This window comes from Octodon degus, unplaced genomic scaffold (assembly GCF_000260255.1).
Source record: "Octodon degus isolate 3935 unplaced genomic scaffold, OctDeg1.0 scaffold00002, whole genome shotgun sequence".
Lineage (NCBI taxonomy): Eukaryota > Metazoa > Chordata > Mammalia > Rodentia > Octodontidae > Octodon > Octodon degus.
The window spans coordinates 2,810,768-2,828,456 of NW_004524578.1; the positions used below are offsets into that span (position 1 = coordinate 2,810,768).

At 48.3% G+C, this 17,689-nt stretch overlaps 1 protein-coding gene across 2 annotated transcripts in view; it reads left to right on the forward strand.

The window, feature by feature from the left end:
* The window catches only part of Apba2 (amyloid beta precursor protein binding family A member 2), a 232,344-nt gene that overhangs the window by 186,821 nt on the left and 27,834 nt on the right, over positions 1-17,689 (forward strand). For both annotated transcript variants that reach the window (XM_004623237.3, XM_023709820.1), the window contains 2 exons: positions 7,115-7,195; positions 8,146-8,182. In XM_004623237.3, coding sequence (XP_004623294.1) covers positions 7,115-7,195; positions 8,146-8,182 — 118 coding nt within the window. The remainder of the gene's footprint in view (positions 1-7,114; positions 7,196-8,145; positions 8,183-17,689) is intronic.

The following is a 17,689-nucleotide window of genomic DNA, read 5'->3' on the forward strand; positions in this document are numbered from 1 at the left end:
TCTTAGCATTTGGTCAGCTGGCTGGAAAGAGTGCAGATTTCTGCAGCCACGAGTAGGAGCAGGGCAGAAGCGGCCGTGCCGGCCTCTGAGCAAACATTTCAGAAACGATGGGGGATTTCTTATTTGAGAATTTATCAGAACCAAATAGGAAGTTCCTTTGTTCTTTAGCACTCTGGGGACTGTACTTCTAGCTCCCCTTCAGTCATCGCAACACATGCATAACCTAAAATCTGACATTATGGTTATTTTAAAGTGAGCAGTTCAGTAGCATTTAATATGTTTTCATGCAGCAGCCACCATCTCGGTGCAGTGCATTTTCGTCTTCTCCGGAACAGACTCTGTCTCTTAAACCGCTGCTCTGCATTCGTCCCTTCCCGCGGCCCTCCTCATAGTGACAGGTCTCTGTTCTCTGTGTATGGTTTACAGAGAGAGAATAGGTACTTCCTGGATATTTTGTCTACCTGGAGTCACACAACAGGTCGTGCTTGTGCCGGGCTTCGTGCTGAGCGTGGTGCTTCCAGGGTTGGTCTGTGCCACAGCACGTGTCGGTTCTTCACGCCTTTCCAGGAGCGCTGAATAACACTCCCTGGCATGGAGAGGCTGCTCTGCATCCCTGCACTCCTCTGTCACCTTCAGCACAGCCTTCACTGCGGGACAAAGTACCTGACACCTGCAGTGTAAAGGAGGAGGGGTTTACTGTACCTCTCAGCTTTAGCTTGCAGGGGGCCGGCTCCAGGCAGGAGGGCGTGGAGAAAGGCCGCAGTGGGGGGAAGAGGCGCTCGCCTCATGGAAGGCAGAAAGCAGAGAAAGCAGAGGACCAGCAGGGCAGGGAGACGCATATTCCTGGGTCCCACGTCCAGGACTCATCTCGCCAGCCACTCCCTGCACCTGACAGTGAATTCCTTGTAGTGCCCCATGGTTACTGACTGTATGAAACCCCTGCCTCGGGGATGCCTGAGCTTGATGTTTGGGTTCTTTGTACTTTTGATTAGTGTGACCAGTAGTGCTAAGATGACACACATCCCAGTTTTTGTCTGTGTTGAGCTTATTTGGCTATGTAGCTAGGGGTGGAATGGCGGGGTCCTGAGATCATATTATGTCTACTTTTTTTACATTGCCATGCTCACAAACAATGCAGGAGGAACCCGGTTAGTCTGAAATGAAAACAATATTTAATAACTCTGACACCTGGATGAGCTGGCTTTACAGCTTCTCGGCCTGATCTTGCAAGGGAGCTTTTGTTCACATGTGTCATTGTTTACAAACTGGTCTGTGCTGTGGAGGGTTTAAGCCTTGGGGGGGGGCACTAAGTTCTGTCCCTGAACTGGCTCAGGGGCCTGTTACAAGCAGCTCCCTATTCTCAAGAACATGTGTCAGGCACGGTGCAGGATGTGCGACAAGCAGTAGTTTGGGACAGGCCACCTCAGGAAGATGTTTGATGACTGGTCACAATGCAGAGACAAGTTTAGACAAGTGGGATTCAGCTCTGAAACATTGGGCTGGGCATGCCCACTCATCCTCTGTCCTTCATGAGGTTATGTGAGAAGCCAGTGAAAGATAAAGTAGAAAACATGTCCAAGTGGCTGGGGGTCACTGGTAGAGATTTCAGAAACTACATATAGAAAGCAAAGCCCCATTTTTTTTGGGGGGGTGGGCACTGTCAGTCCCCCTGAGTGCTGCTATGTTAAGCAAATAACGATATAGGATGCCCTATTGGGTGAGGATTTCAGATGGGTGTGAAGTTTTGGCTTTACAAGACTAAAAGATTTCTACCACTGCATGGTGGTGATAGTAGTAAGCATTACAAATCTGTTTAATACTCCCAAACTGTTCTCTTAAAAATAGTTAAGAAGAGCCTCGGGTGTACCTCAGAGGTAGAGTATTTGCCTCGCATGTGCAAGGCCCTAGGGTTTGATACCAGCACTGCAAAAAAATGAAATAAATAAAATAGAAGAAGGAGAAGAAAGAGAAGAAAAAAGGGAGGAGGACAAGGAGGAGATGTTGAAAGGGTAAAATTTTTACTTTGCATGAAAATTTTGTATTCCAGATAGACTAATTTTTAGCATAAGTGTGCTCTACACAAGGCCTGATATGGGATGTGGAGGGGCCTTCCTTCCCTCCCCATCCTAGTCACAGATCTGCTTAGAGATTGCAGAGTGCAGTGCGGCTGACCTGCTGGTGTCCCCGGTGTGTCCTGTCATAATACTTTTAAGCCATAGATCTTGTTCGAAAATGGTAAGCACCCCTGTGGGAGGAACTATTGTAAGGATGAACACCTTACCTAAGCTCTCATTTTCTTCACAATAAATATCACAGGAGTGACCTGAATTGCAAGAGGAATGGAAGAAGAAAAATAACAATATTGCAGTTTTTTTTTTTTTTTCTGGGTCCTGGATGTGTCAGGAGACAGCTTCAAGGGCTTGCAAAGGATTCCCACGCTTCTGAGTGGGGTCTTCCACGTGATGCTGGTGGCTTCTGCCCTTGATTTATACCATTCAGAGCTGTCATTGGGCAGTGGGACCCAGCATCCCCTCCCAAGTTGGCTGGAGCAAGACATTTTTGTTGGAATTTCAAAGGAGTGGGTGACTTTCTTTCTGAGACACAGCGCTCAACCCTCGTAACTGTAAGGAGGAGAGTCTGATTTGGGCTCACAGTTTGTGGAGGTTTCAGTCCCTAGTCACTTGCTTCCAAGGCAGGTGGCAGGACAGAGGAGAAAGGGCTTGTGGCGTGGTGCTGGGAAGCAGAGAGAGCGGTTAGGGGCGGAGGCATGGAGGGATGGGGACCCTTCCAGCCCCCCCCCCACCCCGCGGCCCACTGCCTCTGACCAGACCACACCTCTGAAATCACTCTTAGCTAGAGCCGTGGGCTGATCTATCAGTGCCTCAGAATCCAATCAGCTGCGTGCACATGAGGCTTTGAGGGGGACAATGAGATACAAACCGTCCCCACAGGGCTGAGCAGCTCTTTTGGAAACAAAGCAGATGAAGCGATTCAGGGAGAAGCTGTCCCGGAACTGAGCCATGCACTCATGGCCCTGGGCTTTCTCTGTCGAACCGGAAGGTGTGTAGTGCAGAGCTGAGACTCTGGCTTGCCTGGCTGTGCGCCGTCCTGTGCGTCCCTAACTTGAGCTGCTCATGTGCTTGTCCATCAGGAGCACGCTTGGAGACCTTCCGCCGCCCTGCCTGTAGATGGTGCAAGTGGAGCCGGGCAGGTGTGCATGGCCTTGTGGCTCGCTCCTCCAGTGCCATGTAGGTTAATTTGCTGTGTTTTCAGTTTAATCAGACAGACGGATCAGAACTGACGCATTAAAAATTCTGAGCATTAGTTTGCACCGACCGAAATCAACATGTTTATTAGAACGATTTGTTCGCATTAGTGTTTTTTATTAAAGGCATTTCTCTCGGTGACAACAGCTGTCCCCAGGAGTGGGCTTTATTCCACTTCTTCACCTACTGCACTCTCCAGCTGGGGCAGGTTTCAGCTACTGGCTTTGGTGACACCCCACAGTACTTAGTGAGGGGCAAGACACCAGCCGGCCTCTCACTTTGAGGTGTGGCTGGTTGCTGTACCTGGGGGAAGGCACAAGAGGACTTCAACGACATCTTCAGCTCCCATCGCGAAGTGTCTGGGAGCCCCTAGCCCGCGTGGGCCTCGACCTACGTGAGGTTCAGAAGCTGGTCCCCCTGCTGCCCGCTCTCCTTCCCATCCCCCAAGCTGGAAATCGGAGCACCAGATGGGCTCTCCCAAGGAGAAATCTCCCAAGCCCACCCTTCTGCCTCTTTTGAAATCCATCCCTGCTGTTTATCATGAGATGCGGTTGTCATGGTGATAAACCGAGCCCACTAGGGAAGGAGTCAAGGAAACACTGAGGTAGAGAATAAGGTCACACCCAAGGCAGACCTTGTGTTCCCCCCAGACACCCTGTACTGTGGCCCCACACAAAGGCGTCCCGGGGGCTGGGTGTGGGGGTGCCGGCACCCAGCCAGTAACCCCTGGCTGAGCGTGGAGCCCAGGTTTGGAGTGCATGGCTCATGCCACTGGCCCTAACCCCATAAGGGCTTCAGTCTCCTGTTAAGTAAGCCTGTGGCCCTCCTTCTGCCTAAAACGCTAGATGCTGCCCCCAGGTATGATGTTTGTGGAATGGGTGCTGTTAACTTGGTTTCCCTGGTTGGTTGGTAAGTTTATTTCTTTGGGGTTGTCCTGGGGAAGCACTGTGCTCTCAGTAGGTGGGGCAAGCCTGCAGGAAGTGAAGTCCACGGGGGCAGCTTGCCTGGCTCATAGGAGGGTAGATCAGCATTTAGCTTCTGAGTGCCCTGAGAGACAGCAGAAGCTCACAGCGCAGAGAGGCCTGGGCCGTGTCCCCAGGAGGACTTCTGCTTACTGAACTGGCACTTGAGGTGGGGCTGTGAACTGGCACTTGAGGTGGGGCTGCCTGGCGGTATCCTCAGAGCTTTGGCCTCGTGTGCTTTGTGGTGGGGGAATTTGACCCATCCGGACCCTTGCAGAGTGGTCTTGTCCCCACTGAAGGAAGGGGTCCATTTGGCCTGGCCATCATTGCATTCGTTGTAGGGGGGCTCCACTAGCACCAAAGACCTGCCTATTGGGGTCTCCTCCTGGGTTGGGGGCCTTGAAGGGCCCAGGAGTGGCCCAGGAGCCCCATACAAGCCAGAGGCTAGCCTTAGGCTGCACAGGACAGCAGGGCAAGTTCATGCCCCACCCCCCGTGGTCTGGCCAAGCTGTCTCCTGTGGGTTCATGTGCTGGAATTTAATCATCACCATGTGGTACTAAGAGGGTAGACTCTTAATCTAACCATAGTATTCAGAGGTGGGGCCTTCTGGAAGTGAGTAGGATTAGATAAGGGCATTGGGGTGGCATCCCCGTGAAGGAGCACCAATGGCTTTAGAAGAAGAGCAGAGCGCCGAAGGAACAGTCAGGCCTGCTCTTTGTGAAGCCCAGCACCATCTCAAAGTCCGCCAGCGAGAAGCCATGGCTGTCTGCAGGCTTTGCATCTCCAGGTCTTCAATCCAGTATTAACCTCTTACCTTTAGAACTTCCCAGTCCGTGATAGCGTGCTGTCCGTAACGGGAAATGGTCTTCTGCAGGCTCCTAGCAGAGGGACAGAGGCGGCCAGGAGCACCAGATATCTGACCCGCTTGGGTCAGCCTTGTCCCTGATTACCTTCCGTTCTGGGGGGCCAGCCCCTGTGCACTCTTCCCGGGATGTGTCACACACACCCGCTTCTGCTCTCCTGCCCGTGAAGGCCTACTTCCCCTCTGTGCCACCCTCTTCCACCCTACTCCCTTTGAAACCCAGTGGCATCTGTGGTCATGGCGGGCAGGGACACTTAGCAGGAGTCCTTCTGCCTGCTTGGCACATCATGTGTCCCCATCAGCGCCAGGTGGTTCCAGGGCCTTTAATTTTTCTCCAGACTGCAATAGGGATAAGGTTCCATCAAGGACCATGACAGTGGCATTGTAGGATAGGGTGCGTCTTGCTGTGTCCCCTACGCTCTGTGAGAAGGTGGCAGATAACACAAGTCTTGGGGCTTGAAGTCTCAGTTGTCTGACCTCTAAGGCAGTAGTGGAGATAGCCCTCTCCTAAGTGAAGGGCTGTTATAACCCTGCAGCATCTGCGCATGTAGCTTAATATCACCGTGTCACTGTTGTCACAATATTGTAACTGCTTGGTAGTTTATTTCCAGATAGTCCTGGGGTTCAGTCCTCTGGGTGGTGAGGAATTGCAGAAAAAATACACCCAGGTCTTAGATTTTGTTATTTGAAGTAATGGGAATTATGGTTTGGAAACTTTTTTAAAGAGAAGACTTGGTAATAGTAGATTGACTTGCATTTATTGACTTGCATTTATTCTCATCCAAAATTTTAAGATTTTTAAAAATAAGATTTGAACCCTAAAAATTGATACTAGGAATGTATAGTGGGAAGCTGCATGGAGAATCTTCAAAAAGTTAAAAATACAGTTGCTCCATGATTGGGAGTGTGCTACCAAAAGAATGGAAAGCAACACCTCAAAAATATGTGTGCACAGGGCCTGCCAGATAGCTCAGCAGCCTAAAGTGCCTGCTTAGGCAGAGTGCAGTGTCCGGGGTTCCATCCCCAGCCTGCTGTGCCGGCCCCGCCCTCAGGGTTGCTGAAAGGGCGATTGAGACTGGGCGTGGTGGTGCGCACCTGTAATCCCAGCACTTGGGAGGCTGAAAACAGAAGAATCACTACGAGTCCAGTCTATGCAGCAAGACCCTGTAGGCCCTGTAGGCCCTGTAGGCCCTGTGGACCCTGTAGGCCCTGTAGGCCCTGTAGGCCCTGTAGGCCCTGTAGACCCTGTAGGCCCTGTAGGCCCTGTAGGCCCTGTAGGCCCTGTAGACCCTGTAGGCCCTGTAGGCCCTGTAGGCCCTGTCCTAACTACAGAAGAAAAAAAAAAGAAAAGGAAAATATGTGTGCACACCAGTGTTCATTGCAGCCTTGTCACAGTATCCAGGAGACATCCGTAAGTAGATGAATGGGTGCAAGTGTGGTGCACATGTGGGGGGAAATACTGTTCAGCCCGTAGAAGGGATGCGTGCCGGCAAGGGCTCTAACAAGGGCGAGTCTTGAAGACATTATGCAAGATGAAACAGGCCCGTCCCCAGAGCATAACTGCCATGGGATTCTGCTTGTCCAGGCACTCATCGTAGCAGAATTCATGGGTCTCTAGAGTGGAGTGGGGGTTGCCGTGTGAAGAGGGAAGTGTGGACTTGCTGTCTGAAGTGGGTGGTGGTGAGGGTCATGCAAGCATGGAAATGCATGTTGTATCCTTCGACCGTGCCCTTGAAAATGGGTCAAGTAGAGGATTTCATGTTATGTGTACTTTATTATAACTAAAGATGATAATAAATAATAAAATGTGAAAGTGATTTAAAAATTTGCTTGGAGGTATAAAAGTATAATATCAGCCGCATGGTAATCTGATTAAATATATATGCGTGCACATACACAGGCACACACACATCTCTGCGCGCAGCGTATTTTATAAATTGGATCCCATGAAGCATTCAGTTTAGGTGTGGTGGCTTGGTTCTGTAATATCTAAAAACATGATCTTTAAATTCTTGGTTTCCAGGTTTGCAATGGCTTGGAGCAGCCGAGGAAGCAGCAGCGTTCTGATCTCAATGGACCCATTGACAATAATAACGTCCCAGAGGTAAATTTTTCCAAGGATGGAAGTTCTAGACCAGGGTCCTCTTGTTGGCGCTGCCTGCCCCTTCACGGCCAGCTCGCTCTCCCAAGTTCTTATCCCACCCAGTAGCTGGGGAGATGGAGCCCAGGACAAGTGCACTTGGGTATTGCTGTGGGAGGTGGGAAGGAAGAAACTCAGTGGAGTGTCCCTGTGCTGCCCATGGTGTACACGTGTGGGAGGGTTATTGGTGCTCCCTCATATGACAGAAAATTAATCTGCACCACTGTTCAATAACTGTATTGTAACTTGAATTTCTCAACAATGGCACCACTAACATTTAGGGCTAGTAATTGTTTGTTTGGGGGGCTGTCTTATGCTCTGCAGAATGTTTATTATCACCGTGGCCCTCTGCCTCCTAGAGGCTGTCCCAAAGTTATGTCAACCAAAAATGTCTCTGGACATGGACAAATATCCCCTTGGAACAAAGATCATACTAGTTGAGAACTACTGTTCTAAGCCAACACCATGGTTTTAACCAACACTTTCATATAAATGAGCACTGCTATGATGGAGATTATTGAAATAATGAAAGCATGTATTCTTACCCCTAAAATAGGAGTGGGAGTATCAATTTTCTGGGTAACATGTTTTATATAACATGGTTGAGCTTTGATGAAATAACCATAGCTTTAAAAGACAAGCCCATGGAGTTCTCATGCCCACAAGTTGGGGAGTCCTTGGGGCGCATGGTCACCAGGTGCCTTTGTGGCCATGACTTGCTAACCCAAGGTTTAGTTACTGGGGCTTTGTGCCCTTCCCAAGTATCTCATTGTCTGCGTGAGACTGGCTAGGTGTGTATTCTGGGCAGCACCAGCCAGCCATGGATCTAGGCATCTGCCGAGACAGTCTACACCCTAGCCTAGTCCTACGGGCCACGGTTGCAACTAGGTTCATTTGTTCCTATTTCCTAACAGACAAAGAAGGTGGCATCATTTCCAAGTTTTGTGGCTGGTAAGTGACTGAATCTTCTCCCTTGGGGGGTAGCAGCATTGTTTGTCAAGACAAAGGTGCTTTTATTAGCGACTTTTCTCCTGCAGAGCTTGTGTCAGAAGCAACTTTCCAGCAAGGTGCTTGGGCACTTGTTCTTCTGAGTGGTGCATAAGCCCACTGAGAGGGAGGGAAGGTCTGGCCTATTTGCCTGTTTTGATGCAAGGCATAGAAGACCATTCATTTAATTCCACCCTTGCTAATTGCTTCGCAGATAACACTGATGGCTGAATTAATAGATGGAAATGTGTCTGTGTAACAGCTAATTATGATCTACTGCTTTTGATCAGGGTGAATAGAATGGTATCCAGTTCAGGAGGGTTTTTTTTTTTTTACACTCTTCGCTTCCCCTTTACCCTCCTGTCCCTTGGGAGGGGGTTAATAATACAGCCCTGCTCTGCGTCACTTTGGGGGCGTGGGGCCCACCTTCTTGGAGCTGACTTTGTGTGGTCTTGCAGGGCCCCTGTAGGTGCCTCTTCATGTGAGCTCTTTCTCTGGGCCAGGAATGTGTTATAATAAACAATGTAAATTTTACTAATTCTTTCAATAAGCTAGTAATTGATTCTTATGAGTATTTATGGGAACAGAGTAAGTCAGCCTTCAACAATAAATGACTTTAAAACTTTCTCACTCTGTTTTTCTTTTTTGGTAAAACTCAAGCCAGGGAAACTAAAACCCCCAAATTCCCATGGAAGGGACAAGTTTCAACCAGGCTCAACCAGTTTCAACTGGCTTGATATGAAATAACTTGTTCAAACTAATATTTATTGGTATAACTTGTTCAATGGTGCCCAAGTCAGATAAAAATTGGCTTTGAATTCACAGAACCAATACTTAAAACTAAAGAAAAACCCAACTTGATTTCATTTTGACAGTCCAAATAGGCTCGCATGGGTTTTACCCAGCAGTTTACATGTGGATTTGAGGTCTATTTTTGCTGGTTCAAACATCAGATTGTGATGATTCCAGCCCAATTGAAGAGTTGCAGTTTTCCTGGACCTAATTATTGGCAGAAAGAAACCACATACTCCCATGCTTTCTGCAGTAGAGTTTGGTTGGGTTCCTGATTGATGGGTAGGCAGAGCATCTCTCGGACAGCACTCTCTGTACCTTGTTTTCCTAGAGGTCCAGAGCCAGGGTGGTCTGTACCAGTCACACTGCTCTAGGGAGACAAGGTTTCACAGACCTAAGATGCTCATTTGTTGTGGAACCGTGGCATTGTTTAGAAAGAACTCCTTCAACTGGCTAGGATGGGGTGATTTGGTCATAAAACTCTTGACTCTTAGGCCAATTTCATATCTGCAAGAGAGTCTGGGGAGGAATTTGAAGATGGTGCCAGTCTCTAAAGTACCTCTGGCTCTTCCTCCTAATATCCCAGAAGATCCATTTCCCTGCACCACCTCAGAGTGTTCCAAACCAGATGGAGCCAAGATTGGGAGCCTGAAACCGACTCAGAGTTGTTCCTAGCGAAGAGGAATCCTTTGTTAGGAAATCCGAGGCCTTCAGCAGAAGCACATCCTTTTTATTAGATGATTCATATTCACTGAAGCCTTCATTGATCAAAATTGTATTCAGCAACTGGAAGTGGTCACTGTAAGGATCATGAAAACTCCTAAAGTAAAATTAATTGTGAAAGAAACACACTTGAGTTAAACACCTTTATTAGTGTGGTGTGCATGTGGCTGCAAGCACAACAAAATAGCCGTGTAACATTAGCATGTAACCATAGGGTAGCATGCGTCTACCATGAAGAAGTGGTGAGTGGCTGCTCATTTGGTGACTTTGTGTTGTCAGGGCCACCATGTGACCTCTCTCGGCCTCATCCTCAGGCTTCTCGCCTCATTGTCACATAATGTCTGGGTAGCTCCAGCCATTGCTTCCTGTGCTAGGTAGCAAGGACAAAGAAGGGCAAAGGTCCAAGCCAGCTGTGTTGTCTTCCCATTTATTTCGAGAAAGTGCAGCCTTTCTGTAGAGTAAATTAATTATTTGCATGAGAATTTGACCATCTGTTAACTGTCCTAACCTGCTCCCCAGGTAACCTGAGTGGTAGCGTGACAGCCATGTCATGTCGTGACATTGCTTATGGTAGAGACAGCTTTGATTGGTGGATTGTATCTGGATGAGGGAATTATAAACTTTGGGTATGGCAGGGAACTTTGGGTGACTTAGGGCATGTCCCTTAGAGGGGACCTGAAAACCATATCCAGAGAGAGCCTATAAAAGATATACTGGTTCCTGGGAACAGGAAGCTCTTAAACCAGAGGAGACCCCTACACTCTCCTTAATTGGTGGCCTCTGCACGGATTCCCATGGAAAACATGGTGGCCAACTGGCTTCAGCCTCATTCCCTCTGACCAAGTGGCCCTGTGTCTAGTGGGTCTTCCGATCCTTGGCGCTCTCTCCAGTACACTTCTCCTTTCCTCTTACAAGCTAAAGGTGCATCACAAGGCAGCCCCTGGATTGCAGTGTTGACTAGAGAACCAAGTATTTGCCTTTCGAGCGTGAGGACTGAGTGAGTGCTCAGAGCCGCTGCAGCACTCCTCTCGCTGCTGAGCGTGTTGTCTTCCTGGAGCTGCTAGGCTGTGTCTGACCTCTGAAGAACTGAGAAAAGCACCTGTGACTAGAGAAGAGGGGTAGCTTTCTACATCATCTGTGCCTGAGCGGTCACCCTGGGGGGAAGGCTTCCTGGAGATTAGTGAGGGACAGCCTCTGACCTGCTTATGAAAACCAAAGTTAGACGCCTGCTTATGAAAACCAAAAAGTTGCGCAGGTTCAACCTGTGTTCCCAATGGACCCTAACAGTGACAGCTTTAGTACAAAATAGCAGAGAACAATAGCTCAGATTGTTTTCCCCACCTTGTGCTCTGCCCAGTCTAACATCCTAAGCTCACTAGGACATATGCCATATCTCACAGCCACCCCATTCGCCCTCCAGGCCCATGGTAGCAGGGCACTTGTCCTCAGATGTCAGCGCTTTGCTTCATTTGTCCTTAAGTGTGCCAGCTTCCCATGCCGTTTGCTGCCACATGGAAGAATAGGGACCCCAGGGCCTGGGCTTCTGGGCCTGGGGCTGACGTTGCTCCTCATCCCCTTCTCTCTCGGGGCCCTCACAGGGAGGAAGCCACCTTGTTGAGCTCGTACAATGGATACGTAGGGTATGAGACCTAATTTGCCGTTGAAAGAAGCAGCTGGGGCGGGTGTGTTCAGACAAGACTGCTAAGCTAAAGGCATCCGCACCTCCTCCTCTTCACCGACGTGGGTCTCAGATGCTGTTGCCAGGAGGAACAGAAGGGGCATGAAGTTCCAGAGAGAGACAATGAAAAGCAAAGTGACTTTCTTTTCTTTCCTTTTTTTTTTTTAACAGACAAAACTGGTTTTCTATGTTATTCTTTTCAGTCTTCATGGGTAGGAATTAAACATGTCTTAAAATAAAACTTTGATTCATTACTAAAGGTTTGAAATTACTTCTAAAAATAGTGTTTAGTTGGGCCACGAGCACAGAGGTAAGAATGATTTGTACCCTGCAAACCCTCGTGGGCATACCCCTTCTTGGCCAGCATATGAAGGCAGTTCTCATTCCAGACCCTACTCCTCTGCTACAGCGGATACCACTGTTAAATTGCTTGCGAATCCTTGCTGAAATTTCCTGACTGTGTACCAGCCTACAAGACGTCCGTCTTAAAACTGATATTGTACTGGCTACCTGAGTCAGTACTTTGCTCTTTCATTTCATGGTGGATTTTGGAGCCCAGGATAGGTCTGCCTGATTATTTAAGTAGCAGCACAAGCTCTGTGAAACACTGTGTAAGCAGGCAGTTTGATGAGCCCCGGTAGGTGGTTGCCAGTGGGTACAACAAGGAGGAGCCTTGCAGGTATGGCTTTGGGATCAACTGTGAGTTCGTTATGGAACCAGTTCCTTGCCAGAGCAGAGCTGGGGAGCAGTAACTGATAGCGTTGATAGACCTGGCCAGAGTGCCTTTCCAGGAGGAGCCAGGGAACTCGCTCCCAGCTGTAGCTGACACAGCAAGGACCCATGGTCACCAGCACCGCGCTCTTCCGCTGTCTGATCCTACCCTAGGCTGATGGGTACAAGGGGTATGTTGTGGGCTTCTGGTATCTTTCATCAGAAGTGAAGCCAAACACTATTTCATGTTGCTGAACTCTCTGTGTTTCTTTCCTTGAGCCCTGCCCATAGGAATCAAGAGTTAGCTTTGTGTTATTGTGACAGAGTGCTTGAGAACATCAACTCTTAAGGGGGAACAGGTGTATGGCCTCAGAAGTCGCAGTGTATTTGGCCCCATCTCTGTGGTCTGTGGCAAAGCAGCACATCATGGCGGGAAGCATGTGGTGGACTGCAGCTGTTCACCTCAGTGTGGCCTAGATGCAAAGGGACACTAGGAAGGGACCAGGGTCTCAGGAGCTCCTTCAAGGCCACGCCCCTAGGGACCAGCTCCCTCCACCCTTGAGGTTCCACCACCTCTCAGCAGTGCCCTCAGCTGGGGATCAAGTCTTTAATTCATGAGGCTTCATTTTAAAATTAAATGTCTGGTTTATATTCTGGTATGGATAAAAAAAAATTGTGTCTTGAGCGTTTCCAAAACTGCGGGGTACGTCTTGCCCTCTCTGCCTTCTCCACCTTTGTCTAGACCCGCTTCTCTGTGGGCCGTGGAGATTGTCTGCTCCGCCTCCAGACCCACGCTGCTTTATTTCCTGGGAGTTGAGGGTGCATTTTCTTGTCTGGTACAACTTGCTGCTGCTTCTGCCAACAACATTGCTTTTCCCTGGATAATTTTGTATGTCTATTTTTCTTAGAGACTTTCAGATCTGCTTCTTTAATTACACACTAAAAATTCCGGGCCAGTTAAATAGCTCAGTGGATTAAAGTATCTGCAAGCAGGCGCAGGGACTAGGGGTTCAATCCCCAGGCCTGCCCTGCTGCCCCCCCCCCGGGGTGCACTGAGGCGGCAAAAGAGACAGGGCGTGGTGGTGCCCGCCTGTAATCCCAGCTCTTGGGAGGCTGTAAACAGGCAGATCACTATGAGTCCGATCTCGTAGTGAGACCCTGAACACCCTGTAGACTCTTCCCTGAAAAAAATTAAAAAGTAAAATAAAAAACTTCCCATTGACATCTTTATTTAGCATGAATTAATTTTTTCTAGCTAGAAGGACTGGAATGTCATCTTTATAATATAGAATATTCCTAGCCAAAAAAGGCTTTTATCTTTCCACTTGTTTGGGTTTGTTTACCTTCATCCATAAGCTGTATTCACAGAAATCCCACACATACCCTTTTTCATCAGTTCCTTGGTGTTATACCATTTTTATTGTTTTGGTAAAATTATTGCTTAATTTTTCCAACTTGTTGCATTTGTAGGTAGGAAGATGTTATTAAGCTTGAGACCATTGACCTAATGAATTCTCTTATTTTTTTCAAATTAGATTTTCAGGTTCTTTTGTTTTTTGCTTTTTGTTTTATTCTCTGGAGTACATCATTCAATCTGCAAATTCGAATAATTTTTGCTGTTTCTTGTCTTATTTTCTGTTACTTCTTCCTCTTGTCTAATTTAATTAGGTAGAACATAAGAAACAATGTTATGTAACCTGCCCAGTACTGAAATATAACACCATTCTGAAAGATTCATTATTTTATTTTGTATAAAAACATTTTCAAACGTACATAAAAGCAGAAGATAGTGTACCACGTGCCCATCGCTGGCTTCAAGTGCACCATGGTTTACCCACTCCTGGCTGGTAGTGTTTCACTTACCTCTCTACCCTCCCAGGTTTTTCTAAAGCAAACTTCAGACATCGTATCATATTCTTTTTAAATACTTCAAATATGTATCTCTAAAGTACAAGAACTCTGTAAAACACAAAGTCAGTATCATTATCACCAATAAAATAAAATCATCAGTCATGTCTTTATATTACTAAGTATCCCGTTAGTGCTTGCATTTCCCTCATTGCCAACGTGTTCTCATGAGATCCATGTCAGGTGCGTACGTTGAGATCGGTTTCTACATCTTGTGGTTCTCTTATGGCTCGTATTTTGTAGGTTCTTCATCCGTCTCTCTGTTGTCCTTCGTAACCATTGTTTCACTGATGTTGTTGTAGAAGGGTCTGCATCAGTTAGCCTACAGTTTCCTGTAGTCTGGATTTTGCTAATTGCATCCTAAGGGTGGTGTTTAGCTTGCTCCTCTCTCTTTTGTGTCTACCAAAGTGGTGTCTTTAAAAAAAAAAAAAAGATCTAATGCCTATTTGACATATAACGTACTCATTTGTATTGGGAGAAAACCTTGTGTTTCTTCATGAGGAGATACATGACTTGTGGTTATTTCTTTTGGTGACGTTAGTGGCAATTATTGCCTAGATCCACTAATTGATTATTCTAACTGCATTTCCCCTTCATTGATTAGCTGGATGTCGTGCAGAGAAACTTTCTGTCTTCAAGTATTTGGTTATTCTGAGCATAGTTGAGAAAAAGCAGTTTTAAATAATTTTTAAATTAATTTCCCTACTAACCTCTAACGACAATGAATAAAATCAGACCAAAGTGATGGGATATAAATTTCAGAGTTAGGTCACCAAAATTCATCATCTTCCATTTGGTTCTCCTTTGATGTTCTGTCTAAGAGACCTCAACTACGCTGTTGTGGTTGTTTATCAGACTGATCAGGCCAGAACCTCCCAAATGAGTAGATGGCAAGGGCTTAATGAAAGGAGACAAGTGGTATGATTTTAGGGCTCCGGGAGGATCCAAACCCTCTAACAGAATTCAAGGTTTTTTAAGGGGCTGAGACAGAACTTCTCTGGGTGGTCCATAATTATTTGGTCTTCAAACAAAGGAGGGGGATGCTGAGAGAAGTACGGGAACGTGAGCAGGACCTTGAGAGTCAGTTAGTTCAGGTATTTCTCCAAGTAGTAAATTACGTCCGTGAGGAGAACCGCCTTATCTCTAGGCTGACACGTACTGCATTTGCTTTGGAGCCAGGTATCCTCAGCTGTGGCCCTACCTTGTCCTGCAAGGCTTCATGGCCTCACAGGCTACTACAGGCCTCATCCGGGACCAGCGATGCATACAGATTCACTTATTATGAAGCTGCTGCCCATCTCCAGACAGGCAACCTTGGCCATGGACAGACTCGAGTAAAAATGGAAAGCCAGTGGGTTAATTTTAAATCTTGCCTAGAGTCGCTTCCTAGTGGTCTCCGTCAGTGGCTGGCTAGTTGAGAGTACTGAGCTGCGTGGCACGTGTGTACTCTGGGCAGCAGCTGCATGAATGGACTTGGACGTGGACCGCCCCCGTGCCGGCCTTAGCACGGCTCTGGGCTCCGTAGCCACCCCAGCTATAGGCTGCAGGCTTGCGACACCCTAAGCCAGAGGCACCCAGCTAAGCCACAGAGTCCTGATCCCCAGAAACTTGAGTGTTTGTTGTGTTCCCTGCTAAATGTTGGGATCATTTTCGATAAGCAATAAGGTGCTCTGTTTTTAAAGATAAACTGCATCACGAGTCATGTTGCCACTCGGTCAGGACTGTGGACGCCTGACAGCCACACTTCTTCCTCCTGGCACCAGATCCTATTTTTCAAGGACACCACCATGATGGTGCTCCTGTTTTATTCTGCAGACCACACAGCAGCCTCTACGCGGCACCAGCATCAGCGTGGCCAAGGACATGCGCTGTGTATCCGCGTTCCCTTTCGTCCTTGGAGGAGCACCCACAGGGAGGATGCGCAGAAGACCGTATCTGACAGTGTTCTGGAATTCTTTCCCCTTTTGTGGTTGTGTCACCAATGGTGGCACAGGTTCATTTGTTTTATTTTTCCTTTAGGTTTGAGGAATTGGCTCTTTTGTTGGATTTTCCTTTGTCATCATGTAAATACTTCCATTCCGTGGTTCCAAAGGCAAATGCACAGCACGGGCTTGTGCGAGGGTGCCCAGTTTCCTCTTTTTTCCCTTTGCCCTGTCTACTGCCTCTCTCTGTAGATAACCATTTTTACATTTGACAATTTTTTTCTGAATTTTAAATTTTGTGCAAGCTTTAAAAATGTTCGTAACTGATAACATAAAAGCAAAAGATGTATTGCTGAGTACCATGTGATGCTTTGTCCGTGTATGCAATGTGTAATGCTTAACGTTCTGCTTATTTTTAAGCACATCTCCCCCTTTCTTAGGTAAAAGATGTTGAATTTCAACTCTCCCTTTCTCCACCTTGCTTTTCTTATGTGACCCTAAATCCTGGAGATTACCCCCAAATCTGTACTGTGCGTGGTAATGTACAGGGGCCGTTGCGTAGAACTTGCTAAGCGACGGGTGTCTCCCATTCAGAAATAGTTGGGTGGTTTCCAGGTTTTTTGTTTGTACAAATAGTGCTGCAGGGGCCGGGAAGATGGCTCAGTGGAATAAGCGCTTCCCTGGCAAGCGCAAGGCCCTGAGTTCAGTCCCTGGTTCTGCAAACAAACAAATAGTGCTGCAGCAGCAGCCCAGGATTATGCCCTTCCCCTTTTGGGCTACCTTCTAAATTGGTCACACCTTCCCTGCGACATGGTTCTCCCACATACAAGCTACATTTGATGTCTGTCCCTAGACACACAGCTACTCAATGTCCTTCCTCACTCTGCTGTGAGTTCCCTTCCTCCATGCCCCTGGCGACCAGCTGCTCTTCCCTGAGTCCTGAACTGCTAGACCACAGGCTCTAAGCTCTTCCCTCCAGTGACAGCCCCAGTTGTGTCTCCCCAGCGAATGTCCCACAGGTCTGACTTTACAGACAGCATCTTTCCTACCAACCTCCCAAGATCACTTTTGAGAGGTGCTTCTCAATGGCACGGGCCGCTGCACTGAAGGAGCACCTGGTTGGCTTGGAGGCAGCGGCGCAGCCTTTCTAGGGCCTGAGGACCCAGCCCGCGGCAGAAGGTCCAGTGTGGGACCCAGTTCCACAGCTGACACTTGCCCCTGCCTGCCTGCTCTCCCCCTGTGAGACGTTCTTCCCAGAGGCTGACTCCCCCGACCTGGCCGTCTGCCCAGCCTGGGGTCTCAGGGCCCCCATCTGTGGCATCCGAGCTGCACTGTGACCCGTCCTCCATCTGTTTCCTTCTCTCCTGGGTCTTCTGTGCTCTCTGCTGGCTCTGATCCCCTCTGTGCCCCCACAGCTGGGCACACTGCCACTCTGCTGTCTCCTCAGAGCTGGGTCTGGGGAGGGGTTGCCACGTGGCCTGCACCTCCTGCACTCCTCCACCTGCAGGCTGACCCCTGCGCAGTGTCCTTGGGATCTGCTTAAGGTCACCGCCAGCTTCCTTGTTGCAATGCCCACGATGAGAAGGCCTCTTGCAGATGGCCGCCGCCAGCCTGGGTGCAGGGGGACTCTCCCTGCAGCCTCTTCTCTTCTAGGTGTCTGTGGAGCTCACTCCTGGGGCGCCCCCTGCCAGGTCCACAGCTTCCTGTGGCATCTTCACCAGTTGGCCCATCCCCGTG